Below are 18,402 nucleotides of genomic sequence, written 5' to 3'. Positions count from 1 at the left end.
TATAGTCTAAAACCCTCATTTTATAGAGGGAGAAACTCGGTAAGAAACTCTGCAAGGCCAGGGAAGGGAAGGATCTTGTCCAAGGACACACATAGGTTCCTGCATCTAGGGCTTGCAGGGACCTCAGAGGCCATTGGGACCACTGCCCTCATTTTACAGAGGGAGAAAGTGAGGCCCAGGAAGAGGAAGTGACTTGTCTAAGGTCACACATAGGCTCAGAGATCTAGAACTGGAAGGGGCCTCAGGCCAGCCAGTCTAACCTCCTCATGTCATGAAGGAAGAAAGTGAGGCCCAGCCTGATAAAGTGACTTGCCAAGGTCACACAGCTAGTGTCGGAGTGGGCAATGGTGCTGTTATACCAATTCTGAGTAATCCTCCATGCCTAACTACATGAACACATGGCCCTTTTTATCTTGGGACACTAAGCTATGTCTCTGCATCAATCTAGGTGGCATAATGGAATTACTTTGGTAGGGGCTTAACATTTAAAATCCGATTAGGCTGATCAAAGTTGCATTTAAGAAGCTGTAAACTAATAGAAATAAATTATCAAATTATTATTTTTCAAATTACTTGAGCCCATGAGCTTCCCAGCTGAAACAAAAACAGCGTAATTGAGGACAAATGGCTATTACATGCAGCTCCTGGTATTTAGTGAAGTCATTTTTCAAGATCAAGGACATGTGGGGTGCCTGATGAGGTTCCCCCCTTGGCTGATTACTACTCATGTGGCCTGAGTTGGCAGGCACAATTACCAAAGTACATTTTTAACTGGAGTCCTTACCAGATTAGCAAGCATGTAGTGATAACCTCTGGAATGTTTCCCCAGGATTACTACCTGCAGAAAAGAGAAATAATAAAGATTGGTTAGCCTAGGAAGGTGTTCTCAGGCTTGCAGAGAGAAGGGAAACCAAATAATGTTAAACCACATCTAGTACATCAAAATGCTGGAATGTTCAGAAGCTCTATGACCAGGTCTTACGAAGAAATAAGTGCTTACTCTATCAAGCACAGTGCTGCACTCTAAGCTAGATCTCCTTTAGTGATTAGTACATTCTGCACACAATGTTGAACCGAATTAAAAAAAAAACCCATAGCACATGATTTTCAGCTCTCTTATGCACATGCAATATAACGTACATATAATATCCTATATTATAGTGCTTTGAGCCCATGTCACATCTCCCTACTAGACTGTAAACACCCCCATGTCTTAACTACATTTGAGAGAACCTCTGTTCTGACACTCAGTGTAGGATTTTACTCACAGCAAACGATTCATGTTTGTTGAGCCTTGGACAAGTTACTTACCTCTTTGGGCCTCATCAGCAAAATGGGGGGTTGGACTAGTTGACTCCGAGGTCCCTTCCAGCTCAAGATCTAGAATCCTATGAATGACTAAATCAATGAAACGGAATCCTAAAATAACCTGAATTCTTTGATACTTTTAAGAGGAAAGAGACAAATTCTAGAGAAATTATTTTTAGAAAGTGGAATAATAGCTAGCATTCATATAGAGCATTAAGGTTTACAAAAATATTTACAACTCTGACTTTTGATCCTTAAAACAATCCTTAGTGGTGCTATTATTATTCCTGTTTTACAGATGAGGAAACTGAGACTGAGAAAGGTTAAGTGACTTTCCCAGGGTCACACAGCTAGGAAGTATCTGAGACAGGATTTGAACTCAGGTCTTCCTGACTGTAGGTCTAGCATTCTATAATAACAGCTGGCATTTATATAACACTTCAAGGTTTTTGCAAAGCACTTTACAAGTATCATCTCATTTGATCCTCACAACAACCCTGGGAGATAGGTGCTGCTTTATAGATGGAGAAACTGAGGCAGACAGAGTGACGTGACTTGCCCAGGGTCACACATCTAGTAAGTGTCTGAGGCCAGATTTGAACTCAGGAAGATGAATCTTCCTGACTCCAGGCTGGGTGCTCTATCTGCTGCAGCACCACCTAGCAGGCCCAACTGGCATTTATATAATGCCTTAAATTTTGCAAAGCGCTTTACATCCACGATCTTATTTGAGACCTCTGCCAATTGGCTATACATTGTATTAAGAGACAAATGAGTGATCGAGGTCATAAAGTACAGTGGAGGATGAGAAGATGAGATAATGGTGGATGAGAGTGCTCAAGTAAGACTCTCTGGAAAAGCAGACATTTGAGCTGGGCCTTGAAAGACAGGTACGGATTTCACTGTCATGGCAAAGTTAGAAACCCACAGGTCTGACTGGGCCTGCTTCTAAATGAATTTTAATCCTAGTCCATTTTTTTTTTCTTTTACTATTTAGATATATCAGAAGAGTGAGTGAGTGAGTGAAAAGTTTAAAAATGTTTTGCTTATTTCTCATGCTTCTATTATATAAAATGGTATAATTTGGGATATGTTTATTTGGCAGCTTGCAAGAAATATCACTTGCAGACACAATTTATTAAGTTGTTGTGACATATTTAATGGTGGGTCAGAAAGGTACATTTGTCCTATTGAAGATTTAATCACCAGTCAAGCCTAGCACTCTTCTAGCTTTGCCAAGAAAAGGAACAAGTTCTCTTTGAGTACAGGGACCCCCAGAAATCAGGCCGAGCCTGGAGGGAAATTAGTAAGTCAGACCAAAATCAGTGTGGTCATAATAGTTCCTGTTTCCATAGTACTTTAAAGTTTACAGAATATTTTTCTCACATCTATGAGGCAGATAGTACAAGCAGCAGAATGGATAGAGCATTGGCCTTGGAATCAGGAAGTCCTGGGTTCAAATCCTGCCCTACTAGCTTACTAGTTAGTGTGGCCTTACTTATTAGCTAGCTGTTGTGACCTTGGGCAAGTAACTTAACATTTCTGAAGCCTCAGTTTCATCATCAGTAAAATGGGGATTATAATAGTACCTACCTCACAGGGTTTTTGTGAGGATCAGATGAGATAAATTATGTAAGGTACTTTGCAAAGCTTAAAGTGCTACAAAAAAGTGAGTTATGATGATAATGATGATGATGTTATCAGCATTTTCTTCACATGCTGAGTGGCTAGAGTGCTGGACCTGGGGTCAAGAAGATCTGAGCTCAAATATGACCTCAGACACTTAACTAGCTATAAGACCCTGTGCAAGTCACTTAACTTCAGTTTGTCTCAGTTTCCTCATCTGTAAAATGGGAATAATAATAGCACCTATCTCACAAAATAAAATGAGATATTTGTAAAGTACTTTGCAAACCTTAAAGTGCTATATTTATGCTATTGTTATTATTGTTACTTGGGTTGTTTTTAATTCTATTTTATATGTTCTTTGAATTTTTTTCATTTTTGTTGACAGTAAGTTTGTAATGAAAAGTCCAGAACGTCGATTTTTTCCCCCACCAAAGTCATGTCTGAATGTGGACTGAACTCAACTATCACCTCGGTCACTCATAGCAAATGTGGCGAAGGGGAATCAGAAGAATTCTCGGGATCAGTTGCTGAAGAAGAAGGCAGGCACCAAGCTGTGATGACTGGTATGTGTTCAGAACAGTCGATAAATATGACAGGGGGAAATTATGGAAGATTTAGATAGAAATCCATTGTCTGAAGGAAATGTCATTTTCTCCACAAATATGTTTTGAAGGAAAAATGTCACAGCTCAGTTACTGAAGTCGACACAGTGGCATGATGTTAGGAGAGGTGATGGCATGTGGGGGAAATGGACTTTAGAGGTCACATTGCCCATTCAGTGGACGCAACTGGGTTTGGGGGTATGTGTATCTTTGATAATTTTGATAGCCCATTGGCAGGGGTGTTGTAAGACTCAAATAAGACCATGAACGTAAAGCACTTTGCAAATCAGAGAAATCTTCGATTTCTCCAACTTTAGTAGCTTGACAATAACTTTAGTTGGCTACTTACAAGCACTGGATTTGGAGCCAGAGGGCCAAGGTTTGCATCTTGGCTCAGCAGTTTACTGCCTGTGTGACCCTTGCCCTCTGGGCCTTGGTTTCCTATTTTGTAAAATGAGGGAGCTAGACTAGATGGTGTCTGAGCTTCCTTTCAGCTCTAGATCTAGGATCCTCTGTATGTGCTTGGGCAAGCCCTCCCCCTCTATGTGCCTCAGTTGTCTTGTTTGTAAAAATGAAGGGGTGGGACTTCATCTCTGAGGGCCCTTCCAGCTTTCAATTCCAATATTCCTACTGACAAGACCAGTCTTTGTTGTTGTTCATGTTCTATTCTGGACGTTTTCTTACTTTCAGAAATTTGCAAGCAAATTACCCCAGTGGTCCTCTCAAGAGAGACACACAGACCCTCTGGGATGGGCAAGCATCTGTTTTTCCAGTTTCACATTTGGTGTTTTTTTTTTTTTTGGTATGGAAATGTGTGTGTCCTTCCCCTCCCCCCTCTCATGCTCCATCTGTCATATAAAGAAGTACATTTGCAGACTGCAAGTGGGGGAGGGCTCCCTCGCTTCATGTGGGAATCTTCTTCATGGAAGTAAAAGGGGATTCATATTTCAAGACTGAGCTAAACCATTTCACTTTGGCAAAAGGCCTTTGATGAAGAAGGCATCCTGACTTCCAGCTTAACACTGTCTTGTAGTGTGGGCTTCCCTTGGTTTGGGGGTATGTGTATGTTTGTATGTGCGTGTATGTATGTGTATTGTGCATATGTATATATATATGTATATATACAGTTGTGCACATATGTGCACGTATATACATGTTGCTAAGCTCATAGATTACATTATGGGCTATCTAGTTAAACTCTGTCATTTTATAGAGGTGGAAACTGAGGCCCAGAGAGGGCAAGTAGCTTGTTCAAGGTCACACATAGGATCGTAGATCTAGAGTTAGAGAGTATCTCAGAAGCCAGATAGGCCAAATAGGCCCCCTTATTTTACAGAGGAGGAAACCGAGGTTTAAGTTCATATATATGTATATATATGTAAGTTACAGTAACATATATGTAAATGCTAGAGGTAGTATTTGAATTCAGGTTCCATGACTAAGTTCAGTGAGAAAGTTTGGCATTCTTTCTATTGCACTATACTACCTATGTGCATACATGTGTGTAATAATGATGATGATGATGATGATAGCTGACATTGATGCCAGATTAGTATCATTGTCTCTTTTGAAATGATTATTAATCTGGTAGATGTCAGGAATGCTGTGAATAAAATTTATAACTTTGGATAAAGTATCTCAGACTAGTCTTACGGAGAAGATGGAGAGATATGGACTGGACAATAATAAAATCAGATGGGTTGGATGGTTGGATTTAAAGAGTAGCTGTTCATGGTTCAATGTCAACATGGCAGAAGGTCTCTATTGGAGTGCCCCAGGGATCTCTGCTTGGCCCTATGCTTTTTAACATTCTTATCAGTGACTTGGATAGAGACATAGATGACATGCTCATGAAATTTTCAGATGACATAAAGATAAGATAAAGGTAAAGATATAAACACACTGGCAGATGGGCTAGAAAGAGCATTGGGTTGAATCTAATAAGATGAAATTCAATGGGGATAAATATGACTTTGTACTTTGGTACCAAAAAAATCAATTTCACTGGTGTGAGATGGAAGAAGAATAGTCAGACTGCAATTGTTTTGGGAAAAGATCTGGGGGTTTCAGTGGACTACAAGCTCAATATGAGTGAGCAATGGGATGTGGCAGCTTTTGCTCTGGCCTGACCTTGTCTGGAGCATAGTGCTCAGTTCTGGGAACCATAGTTTAAGGAGGACATTGATAAGTTGGAGAATGTCCAGAGGAAGGCACCTAGGAGGGGGAAAGGCCCTGAGTCCATGTCATATGAAGATCAATTCTCTGTCTGGAGAAAAGAAGACATGGGGAGGGGGGCATTCTAGCTCTCTCCAAGTATTTGAAAGACTATCATATGGAGGAGAGGATGAGACTTGTCCTGCTTGGTCCTGGAAGGCAAAACCAGGAGGGGCAGTTGGAATTCTAAAGAGGCCATCTTAGGTGTCATGTCAGGAAAAGCTTCATAACAGGCTGCCTGGAGGGGTGGTGGCCGCTTCCTTTTCCTTGGAGGTCTTTGAGCAGAAGCTGGATACTCACTTGTCAGCTACGTTATAGGGCATAGGTTGGACTAGATGGATCCTGAGATCTCTGGCAGCTCACAAATTTGGTGATTCTTTGGATTGCTGTATTCTGTAAAGGGACTTTACAGCCCCTGTTCCCTTTGATCCTTACAATAGTCTGGCAGGTGGGTACTAGGAGTGTTCTCATCCCTGTTTGACAGATGAGGACATGGAGGTCCTGAGGGTTAAAGGACCACCCGGCCCTGTTAGTAAGTGTCACCTGTTGGCTTTCAAGCCAGGCCTCTCCTGACTCCAAGTGCAGAGTCCTTTCCACTAGGTACTTGGTGAGGATGTAACATTACTGTTTTTAATAGGCCTTCTCTTCCATAACCATAGCTTGGCTTTTTTTAAGAAGGTCTTTGATTGCTTTACTATTTCTCATCACTGTTGTTATTATTGTTCCCAATGGATGCTAATGAGTGAACATATTACCCTTCCCAAGTAACAGCTGCCTTGTAACAGAAGCCTTCTAGAAACACAATGCCTTGGCACCAAAGAAGGAACTTCATGGAAGTTCAGAGCTGAAAAGGCCCTTAGCCAATCCAAACACTTTAAACATAGAGAAACTGAGTCCCAGAAGGGGACATGAGAACTTGTCTGAGATAACACGACATGTTAGTAACAGAGCTAAGACTCCAATCCATCACTGCCACTTGTTTAATTTTCTATTTATATGTCCTGACTCATCCCCTGCCCTCCCCCATCTAGATGGGAAGCCCTGACTGAGCAGAGACTGTATGTAGCTTTTTACCCAGAGGCAGCTAGGTGGCAGAGTGGACAGGGGGCTGGGCCTGGTGTCAGGAAGGCGATTTCAAATTTGAGTAACTTATCTTTCGATCTCTCTTTCCCATCATGGGATAAGGAAGCAGCTCTCCTGCTCATTGGGAGGAGATAGGCAAAATAAAAGTAAGTAAAATGAGCAATTTAAATTTACATTAGTGATTATGATTAAATTGTGCTTAACTATTAAACAAAAGAACATTAGATATTACTGTGATGAATTGTCTCCACGTGTTGACATTTGATAAAAATAACTGCATGGTTACATCTTCCTTATTTCCCTGGTTGATGTACATGGCTGTCTTCATTGCCTCTGAGAATTTCCTGACCTTGTGCCCTCAGGGCACTGTGCCAGGCACTGAGGCTACAAAGAAATGGGAGACTGGGTCCCTGCTCTCATGGAATTTAGTCAAGTCCCAAATCTACATAAAGACTTCAAGGATTTTCAAGCTATGCACATTGCTGATATGGTTGGAAGGAGGGTCAAAATTCTTAACTCCTGAGTTTCTTTTGTATTCCCTCTCTACCCTATCCCCTGTCATCTCCTCCAGTAGACTGCCCACACAAATGTGTCCTCTCCTTCCCTCTAATTTTCTATATCTTCCTATCTATTGGCTCCTATTTTAGGCTCTTGCTTACAAACATGTCAATGTCTCCCCTGATCCTTAAAAAACCTTTTTGACCCTACCATGCCCCTCAAGGCATCATCTCCTCCCTCTCACAGCCAAACTCCCAGAAAAAGCTGTCTACTCTCAGTGAGTCCACGTTTCCTCCTTTCACTTATTTCTAATACCTTGCAATATAGCTTCCAATCTTATCATTCCACTGAAACCACTCTTTCCAAATTTACCATTGGTCCCTGAATCACCAATTCCAATCAGCCTTTTCTCAGTCTTTATTCTTCTTAGCCTCTGTAGTCTTCTGGACACTTTTCTGAGTTTTTCTGACTCATCTCTGTCTTGGTTTTCCTCCTGTGTGCCTCACTGCTCCTTCCCTCCTTTGCCGGCTCTTTATCTCTGACCTGTGGGTGTCCCCAAAGATGGCTCTGTCCCAGGCCCTTTATTCTTTTCTCTCGGCGCTCTCACTTGGTGAGCTCATTGGCTCCCATGGGCTTAATCATGCCTTGAGATCTAGATATCCAGGCCTATTCTCTGTCTTGTGCTCTAGGCCCATATTGCCAACTGCATTTTCCAGTAGATGGCCTATAGACATTTTAAACTCAACATGTCCCAAATAGAATGATCTTTCCCGGCAGATCCGTCCCTCTCCCAAATTTCCCTAATTCGGTAGAATGTACCACCATGCTTCTAGTCACCCAGGGTCGCAACCACAGTCATCCTCAATTCCTCACTTTCACTTTCACCACCCCCTATATCCAATTAGTTCCTATCGATTCTACTACCGCAATATCTCTTGCATTTGTCCTCATATCTCTGCTCACATTTTGGACAACCACAGCCACACAAAAAATTGCCAAATTCAGCTTGTTTCCTAGTCAAACAGCACAGGCTTGGGAAACAGAAGACATGGCTTTGTGTGTCGATTTTGTCAGTGACCTGCTGTGTGACTATGGGTAAGTCATTTCTCCTTTCTGAATCTCAGTTTCTTCCCTGTTCTGCCTACCTCAAAGGGCTAATATGAGGATCCCCTGAGCTGATAACTATAACATACCATATCATGGGAAAATTGTTCTAGAGTTGGGAAGGCCCTCAGAGGCTCTCATTTTACGAGGAGGAAACTGAAGCACAGGGAGAGGAAGGGACTTGTCTAAGGTCACGTATAGTGTCATAGATCCAGAGCTGGGAGGGCCCTTAGGGGCTAGCTAGTCCAACTCATTCATTTTATAAATGAGGAAACTGAGGTCTAAGGATTAAATGACTTGCCCAAGGCCACATAGATGGTATCAGAGGCAAGATTTGAACTATGACTCCAGCATCAGTCTCTATTTATTTGCAAGACTCCTTATCTCCCAGTTTCCTCCCAGTGTTCTTGCCCTCTCTGCCTGTTTGAAAAGAAAGGGTAGCTACTTGCTTCCCAAGAAAAGGAATCCAGAAGTGGCTAAGACAGATTTATAACCCTGCCAAAGTGCTGTTAGTAGGCTCAACTACTTGCTCTTTAGCCCACACAAAAATCCATTGACTGAGCTCTCCCTTAAATCAAGCCTTGGCCTCATCGGGGGTGGGGGTGGGGTGGGGGGTGCAAATAATGGAATTGTAGCTCTTCATGTGGTAGCCATCTCCTAGGGCCATGTGCTTCATAGCTAAGAACTCAAGGTCAAAGGTACTCAATCCGAGAGAGGCCTGCCTTCCACTGAGCCAGGCCCTGGAAACCTTTCACAAGCAGGGCAGTGACCCCAAGGCCCAAAGTGGTGCTTCCTAGGACCTAAGCCATGGTTTCTATCAAAGCCAGACACTTGGATGCTGGTCAGTAGACCTATTAGTGGTATACATCTTATCTTGAATGAAATCAGACCTGGACAGAGCATGCTAGACTGAGCATTGTTGCTCTAAATAGGAAATGCTAGCTGGGACAATATGTTCCCTAGAACTATGAAGTGACATTATCTAGTCATATTTTTCTCCTCTAATTCCCTCCTGCTCCAGATCTTGTCTGGACCACTCATGTGACATTCAGCTTTCAGAAATGCAGAGCTGGAGCAGACATTAGAAGTCATCATTTTATTGATGAGGAAACTGAGGCCCAGGGAAAGAAAGAAATAAGCATTTTTAAGCATATACTAGGTGCCAAGCATTGAGTTACACTCTTTACAAATACCATCTTATTTTGGTTCTCACAACAACCCTGAGAGATAGGTGCTGTTGTCTTTATTTTACAGTTGAGGAAACTGAGGCAGAGGCTATGTGACTTGCCCAGGGTCACCCAGATAGTAAATGTCTGAAGCTAGATTTGAATTCAGGTTTTCCTGATTACAGGCCCAGCCCTCTCTATCCACTTAGCTACCTAGTTTCTCTGTCCAGGAAAGGGGAGAAATTTGCCCAAAGGAAAAAATAAATCAAGGTCAGAACCCGAATTAGAACCTTTACCCCCCAGCTCCCCATTTATAATATAATTGGGTTGGACTAGATAACAATACAAACATTATTTATATAGCATTGCATGGCTGATACAATGGATGTCTTAGAATACCTCTGTGGAAGTTAGATAACCATAAGTTTTGTTGCCCCATTCTAAAGATAAGGAAACTGAGATCCAAAGACTTAAAATGACATGCTCTGAGTTACATGGATTGTGACAATCCAAGACTTTGGAGCCCAATCTTAGTATTATTTCCACTTTTCAACTCTGATGCTGAGAGAATGTAAGCTCCCTGAGAGTGGGGCCAGCTTCATTTCTATTTTTGTATCCCCAGAGCCTGGCATACAGTAAGTACTTAATAAATGCTTTTCGATTGACTGACTAGATGTTTCCTAAGCCTCCTTTTAATCCTAATCTTCTACAGTTTGGATTCAGAAGCAGAGTCTATTGATTTTAGGGACTTGGGAAGGAGAGATGTTGTTAATGGTACCACAAGGTGGAGGTGGGCTCTGGTCAAGGCCCAGTCCATGTTCTGATTGGGCTAATGTTTTCTCTCCTGCTTCCTGCTGGCAAAAATGTGGGGTCTTTGATCAGTTGTGTAAGAGAGCATACACTTTCCCTTTTTCTTTCCCTTCATTCTTTTTTCTCCCATTTCACTTTTGACAAAGAGTCCTTTTGACTTTTATCCAATGAAACAAAACTTTTGCATTCCATAATGTGTTCAGGACCAAGGACAATTCCAGTGTGAGTTGAGAGCATTGGTCGGACTCCTTGGAAGTAGTATGCTTTTAAGAAGCTTCCAGTGGTTATTGGGGGGGCAACCCTAAGGAAGGGGAGTTTTTTTTTTCAGAATTACTGGGTTTTAGAGTATGGAGAAAGGAGAGGTGCTTCCCCACCAAATGCCCTTCTTTCCTATTTCCCAGGCACTTCGAGGGCCTGAGTTTTGCAGAATTCCTGTCTTGCCACGGGTCAACAACTCTGGTTCCCAGGAGAGCTGCCCTGCACAGAGGGGTAGGCACTGCAGGAGGATGTGCCCAGGCCTGGTACAGACATTGCCACAGACTCTGAGTTCCCTGGCTCAAGCCTTTGAGCTGCGGTTCGACAAGTCAGGCTGCAGTGGACACTGTGCTTGGGGTTATATAACATCAGGACTGAGAGGAAGGACAGTTTTCTGGCTATAAAGACAGGCTTGCTGGGCATCGGGCCAGTACTTTCTTTTCAACAGGCTAGGGAATGAGAAGCCTATAACTCTTGTGGAGGGAGTGCGGAGACAAATGAGATGTCTCTCCTTCCTTGCCGCTGAAAGGCAATGACTGAGGACTCAGGGCTAGGCCCACTGCCACTAGTTATGGATGAAGGTTGACTGCCCTGTTGGGACTCTTCTTACCACTCCCTAGAGTTCCCACTGAGGGGCTCAGTCAGAGTTGCCATGGCAACTGTTGAAGGCAGGGGCTTGGATGGGCCAGTTGGAGTTTGAAGGATTGCAGTGTGCCAGAGAATGAGAGCTTGGAATCCAGTTAGTGCTGAAATGCTGAGGCTCCTTTCTTTTCTCTGCAGCTCCTAAGCAGCCTGGTGCAAACATGGTTGTCATGCAACAATTGGTTTTGTTTTGGATGCAGAGGGAGAGGAGAGGCAATGGAGCAGGAAGAGTTAAAGTGGAAATTGGGGCTCTAATTGGAAGTGGGGAAAGGGTGCCCCCAAAGGCACTTAGATTTGGTATGAGAAGCTTATGATTAGAGGTTAATCAGCCTTGTAATTGATCTTCCTGCCTCCAGTTCATACCCCACAGTACAGGATGCCCAGACTCTCAAAAATGCATTTCTGGCCATGCCATTCTCCTGCTCAAGATGCTTCAGAGGCTCTCTATTGCCACCAGGATCACATATAATGCCTCTTTTTGATCTCTTAGCCCTTTACAGTCTGATTTAAGCCTACCTTCCCCGGTATTATTGTACATTACTTTTGCTTATTTACTTTACCATCAGCTAACTTGGCCTACTGCATTGTTCTGCATATATGACATTCCATCCCCTACCTCTGTGCCTTTGCATAGGCTGTCCCCCCTGCCTGGAACACACTCCTGCCTTACCTCCACCTCTTGGAATCTTTAGCTCCCAGCTCAAGTACTACCTCTTTATGAAGGCTTTCCTGATCTTCCAGCTACCAGTTCCTCCCCCACTCAAAAATTATTTTGTGCTTACTGTGTATATGTTTTGAATTTACTTATCTGTGTACACATTTTCCCCCACCAAACAGAGAACATAAGCTCCTTGAAGTCAGGGACTCTTTGAGTCCCCAGGATCTGGCACAATGCCTGACGCATAGTAGGTACTTAAGAAACATTTGTGATTGATTAGTGACTCATTAAACAATCTCCTTGCCTCAAAGATTGTGTTTCCATCTTATCTTTTCTCTTGCTTTGAGATAGGGGACCAATATTTTTCTGCTTATATTGGTTAAGGAAAGCTATGAAAACTTTTCACTAATGAAAAAAGCTACTCCCCCCTCCTATCCCTCCTTATTTTTAATATAATTTGGAGATTTCACAAAAATGACCACTAGATTATAGTTATAGATTGCTAGTGTTGGAAGGGACCTACGCCAATTCTGTATTACATATACAAGGACACTGAGGCTCAGAAAAGGGAAGAGACTTAACCAAAGTCCCATAGCTAGCTAATAGCAGAGATGGGTCTTGAACCTATGTGTCTGGATTCTCTGTCTGGTGCTTTTCCACTGCACCATATGGAGGGGAACCAAGTGTTTGAACATAAGGTGTCACTGGACCCGGGTGGTAGGTGGACCCTAACTTCAGGCAGTGTCTAGGCAGAAAAGAAATCAGCCTTCTGAGGGCTGAATTTGTGAACTGAAACCTTTAAAGTGATCAGAACACTATCTCAGCTACAGAAATGGATATGTGGAAGGCCTAAAAACCAGTGGGATGAGCTTGAACCATTTCCACTGGTTGAGCAGGTAGGTCCCCATGTCTGCTGGGTCAGCTTCTCCCTCACGAAACCTGCCTCAGATGATGGAAGGGGGTTAAGGGCTATTATAGTTTCCTGGCTCAGAGAACACACTCTCCCTGGCTTTTTATTTTTTCCTCTCCACTTAGGAAATTAGGTTCAGTGACTCTGTTTAATTATAGTTCTCGGTATTTGTTGAGTTTCCCTCTCTAAGGAGCTTAGAGTACCTGATAGCACTGCTCTGATTCATCCCACCACTGTCCTGGCCTGGCAGGGCAAGTGGAGCAAGCCAGTGGGAATTTCCTACGTTACTGATGTAGCCGCTGAAGCAAGAAGGCTGAGGAGCTGTCCAAAGTCACAGACTGTCCTTGACGTGGAAGCCAGCCTAGAGTTCCATTCCTTAGACCAGTGGGGACATTCAGGTACTTACTAGGGAAGGGGGAGTAGTGGAGATCATAGGATCCTAGATCTATAACTCCAAGAGACCTGAGAAGTCATTTGGTCTAACCCCTTCATTTTACAAACAGGGAAACTGAGGCCCAGAGAGGGGAAGTGACTTGTCAAAGGTCACACATAGGATTCTATATCCATAACTCTAAGGGATATTAGAAATATCTAATCACATTCCATCCCCCACCTCTGTAACTTTGCATAGGCTGTCCCCCATGCCTGGAACACACTCCTGCCTTACCTCCACCTCTTAGAATCCTTAGCTCCCTTCAAAGCCCAGCTCAAGTACTACCTTCTTCACGAAGGCTTTCCTGATCTTCCAGCTACCAGTTCCTCCCCCACTCAGAAATTATTTTATAGATGGGGCTTCCTGAGGCCCAGGAAGCGGAGTTACTTGCCCAAAGTCACAATAAGATCATAGATCTAGCGCTAGAAGGAACCTCGGAAGACCGCTTAGTCTAATCCCTTCATTTTACAGAGTAGGAAATTGAGGCCCAGAGAGGGATGAAGTGACTTGCCCAAGGTCACACAGGTAATAAGTGGCAGAGCTGGTAACTGAAGTCACACCCTCTGATTCTGAATCCAACAGTCCTAGTCCCCTGTACATGGTCGGTGGTCCAGCTGAATGGAGCTATCTTCTGTCTCCGGGATGTAGCCTATACTTTCCTACCTCACAGCTTTTCCTCAGACTGTCCTCTTGGAATGCCCTCTCTCATCCCTTCTACCTGTTGAATCCTTCTCCATCTTTTGAAGTCCCACTCAAACACTCTCTTCTCCAGGAAGTCTTCTGAGGCAGCTTAGAGTAGTGGACAGAAGGCAGGCCTCGGGGATAAGAAAACTTGGGTTCAAGTCCCACCCTCAAGTACTAACTCTAAGACTACAAGTTACAGTCGATCTGTAGTCATCAATCTGGATTGATGGAGAGGGTTTGCCCAATGCAGTTCCCTTTACTCATTGGAAATCCCAGCTCCAGAACCAACACAAAAGATATGTTAGAGATGTGTATTTGTGTCCTTCTGAGAGGACAGGAACTGCTGCCTTTTCTTAGCTTTGTATCTCCATCAGTTCTCTGCATACACTCAGTATTTAATAGGTGCTTGTTGAGCAAATGACTGAATCGGATGAGGGAGTGGTATTCAGTGTTCCGCCGAGTAGCCCCAGTAGACTGGCATTGGAGGATTTGCCTCACTTTTTGAATTAATGGAAAAGCATTTATTAAGTGCTTACCATGTGCTGGGCACCATGCTAAGCAATAAGAATATGAATATTAAAAGAAAAGATATGGTCCTCTTAGTCCTGGAGCTTCAATTCTGATAGGGAGAGACAATGCCTCTTTGGGAATGGGGAGCAGGGAAGTGGGTTTTGTGCTGTTGGAGGTAGAAAGAGGGGAATATAGGCAGATGGTGGTGAGATGGCCTGGGAGCATGGCTGACTGGTCTGGAGTCTAGGGACAGCTAGAAGCCAAATGGGCTTGTTTGCACACACACAGTCACCTATTACCTGGACTGGTCCTTAGGGAGGGTGTTCTCAAAATGAGTGGATTAATTTCTCCAAAGACTGGGGCCTGGAATCTGGGCAGAGGTAGTTTGCCCATTCTGAACCAGGAGAAGTAGGATTGCTGCTGAAGTTCCTCTGCTCTGGGACAGGTAGCCTGGTGACTCTCCAAAGCTCCCACTACCTTGTGACAGGATGGCCCATAGCTAGACCAATGTCAAACTGAGCCAGGGAGATGGAACACCCCTTCCTACCTCCAGGCTAGCAGCAGACTCTCTAAGCTGTGAGCAACCTGGCAGTCAACCAGCCCCACCTGGACCTGAACAAGAATCCTGTCTGCCACATACCTGACAAGTGCTCATTTGGCTTCCACTCAGCCTACCCCATCGAGACGGAACCCACCACTTCCCATGGCAGCCCAATGCACTCTTGTGTGGCTAATTGTTAGGAAACTTTTCTTGACATCAAGCCTACATCTGCAACTTCTTCCCATTGATCCTGGCCCTGTCCTCTGGGGCCAAGCAGAATGAGCCTGTCCTTTGGTTCTACAGATACTTGAAAACAGCCATCAAGTCCCTCTGAATATATAAGAATCCAGAAAATCTTGGGTTGGTATAGACCACTGGAAGGTGTTTGGATGAGGGGTTTCAAAGACACATTTTAAGTCTCAATTCTGCTACTTAGTGTCTGTGTAACCTTGGGAAAATCATTTTACTTCTTTGAGCCTCGGTTTCCTACTCTGTAAAATAAAGGAGTTGGACTCAACCATCTCTGTGCTGTCTGACCTTCTATAGTTTATAACAGAAGATCCTACCCAGCTCTGGCATTCTATGAATCTCCTCATATTATTTTTTACCATCCCACCTCTTAGCTTGCAATCTCTTGGAGCTTTCCAGAAGAGTACTCCAAATGTCCAGGCTCAGCTCCTGGGGCTCTGGCCCCTTAAGCCAATGGCTTTGGTGACCAACACTGACCTGCCTTCCTGCTGATATCCCTAAGTCATCCTTTGCTATCTGTCAGGATCTAGGGCAGTGTTCTCTTAATGAGGCAGCTGAGAGACTAACCTAATTGTTCCAACCCCATAGCTCTGGATCTGGGGGAACCTCCTGATGGAAGGGGATCGGGCCTGCTTGCAAGACAGGAAGTCAGATGGCATCAAATGCTTAGAGCCTGGTAAGGCTTCTGGGCACTCTCAGGGTGAGACCACCAGGCTGTGAGTCATCATAGCTTTTTTTCCCCACTGTTGCCTGAGAACGTAGGTATTGCTGCCTGAGGGAAAGAGCAAAAAAGCCACTCAAATCTTTATTTTTTTCTCTTGAAAGTGGCAGATCTGAGTTCCTATTTGATTTAAGATGTGGGATTAGCTCAATACCAAGGGATATTCGTGTCAGCTAGGCTTACACAGCAGAATTAGATTAGTTTGTGTTTTCATAACTTGGGAAAAAGGCACTCCCCTCAGCTCCTGAGTGTTTGTGCTAAGGAGGGACCAGGATTTATGGGAAAGTAGGTACTAGACAGCATAAACAGCAGCCTGCTGCAGGGAAAGGAGGGGAGGCAGGAGGCCTGGGCTCTGCTGCTGATTCACTGGATGACCTTGGGGAAGGCATTTTTCTATTTCATACTCCCAGGTTCCTTGCAGCATTGACATTCTCTATTTTAAGGTCCCCTCTAATCTGGGCAGCTAGGTGGCACTGCAGTGGATAGAGCACTGGGCCTGGAGTTAGCCAGAATCATCTTCCTGAGTTCAAATCTGGCCTCAGACACTAGCTGTGTGACCCCTGGCAAGTCACTTCATCCCGTTTGTCTCATTTCCTCATCTGCACAATGAGCTGGAGAAGGAAATGGTAAACCATTCCAGTGTCTTTGCCAAGAAAACCCCAACTAGGGTCACGGAGAGTTAGACACGACTGAAAAATGACTTGACAACAACAACAACAAAAACGACAAATGGTTCCTTCCAGGTCTAGATCTAGGGACCTATGTAGTCTCTATAATCCTATGCTTGCAGTCTTGTCAAATTAACAGAGGTCCACAGATCTAGGAGCTAGAAGAAACCCAGTTACTGGTAAGTATTTTAAGTCTGAATCCTAGTACTGTCCTGGTACTTACCCCTCTTTGAGATTGGGAGGTATTCTTGCTCTCACACTTTTATTAGGTTGGCTCATTATGGGTTAAATAATATACATTTCTGTCTTCTACACACTCTATGATCCAGCGACAGTGCTCTGCTTGCTGTTCCTCACCTGGGACACTCCATCTTCCTCGTGTCTCCCTGACTTTGAACTGGCTTTGTCCCATGCCTGGAATACATTCCCTTCTCACCTCTGCCTCTTGAAATCCCTGGTTTATTTCAATACTCAGCTTAAGCATCACCTTCTACATAAAGCCTTTGCTGATCCTCCAGCTGCTAGGGGCTTCACTTATAAAACAACCTTGAAGTCATTTTGTAGGTATTCTGTATATCCTTATATATGGACCTATGGAGGGTATACTCCCTGAGGACAGGGATGGTTTCATTTTTTGTCTTTGTAGTCCCAGGGCTTAGCACAGGGCCTGGCACTGAATCAATCCTTGTTGATTGATTGACCAATATTAAACTGCTACTTTTAAAGGTAAGGAGCTAGGCTACCTAGATGAGTCAAGCAGTGTGGAGTAGTGGAAAACCCAGTGAAGTTAGAGTCAAGGGAACCTGAGTTTGAACCCTAGCTCTGTTACCTAGTACCCATTTGACCTTGGGTCTTGACTTCTGAGGCCTGTCAGAGTTCTAAGAGCCCATGATGCTATCAAATCTGATCTAGGCAGAGAGAGTCTTTCAGAAACTCACAGCTCATATATCAGAAAGGCTAGACCAGCGGTCTGAGAGAGGCTCACTGGGTTAGGGGTAGAGACCCCCTGTACCCTGTAGAACACTAGCATGGGTATCCCTTTGAAGATAATGGAATTTCTCAACCGACATACATATGGGACCTATGGCTAGTCATAGCTAGAGGTGCTCCAATGTTGCAATATGGACAGCACACTCTCACACTAACAGGAAAAGCTGCCGGCAGCTAGAAACATTACTTGGGCATTCATGTCACTACCTAATCCAATGAGAACTGAGCTCTCCAAATTGATTCCTCCCCTTATGGAGCCCATCACTGAGTTAGATTGTTTTCACTCTGAGTAAATGGATCCGATCGTCATAAATGAGCTCTTAGGCAAAGGTAGGTACAAGGGGCAGATTTTCAATTCAGTGTGTTAATAGGATATAGCTCTTCATCCATCAAGTGAAGATGATAGCCGTGAAATGGTTGCTGTGTAAAGCAGACGGCTGTGGGCCCCTGCAGAATGCCAGCTTCTCAGACCCTCAGGCGCAGAAGTGCTCAGGCAGTATCTGTGACTTAGTGTTCTAGGATTGCTTAGAAGCTAGCTAGGCTTTCTGTATCACTTTTTAAAAAATCCCTACATGCAGGCCAAGGATCTGGAGCTAGAAGGGAGCTGAAAGGCCAACCAGTCCAGATCTCTCATTTTACGGTGCTGCTAAGTGATGAGTTCAAGGTCACAGAGGCAGGGTGAAGGAAGGAAAGAAGGAAGGAAAAAGTATTTATTAAGCACTTCTTA

At 43.8% G+C, this 18,402-nt stretch overlaps 1 protein-coding gene across 3 annotated transcripts in view; it reads right to left on the bottom strand.

The window, feature by feature from the left end:
- The window catches only part of GRIA3 (glutamate ionotropic receptor AMPA type subunit 3), a 278,796-nt gene that overhangs the window by 118,685 nt on the left and 141,709 nt on the right, over positions 1 to 18,402 (bottom strand). For all 3 annotated transcript variants that reach the window (XM_027838756.1, XM_027838764.1, XM_027838747.1), the window contains exon 5: positions 785 to 838. In XM_027838756.1, the coding sequence (XP_027694557.1) occupies positions 785 to 838 (54 nt within the window). The remainder of the gene's footprint in view (positions 1 to 784; positions 839 to 18,402) is intronic.

The sequence above is a fragment of the Vombatus ursinus genome, unplaced genomic scaffold, assembly GCF_900497805.2.
Source record: "Vombatus ursinus unplaced genomic scaffold, bare-nosed wombat genome assembly UNPS02004596.1, whole genome shotgun sequence".
In the NCBI taxonomy this organism is placed as follows: Eukaryota; Metazoa; Chordata; class Mammalia; order Diprotodontia; family Vombatidae; genus Vombatus; species Vombatus ursinus.
This window is presented reverse-complemented; position numbering and strand designations above follow the sequence as displayed.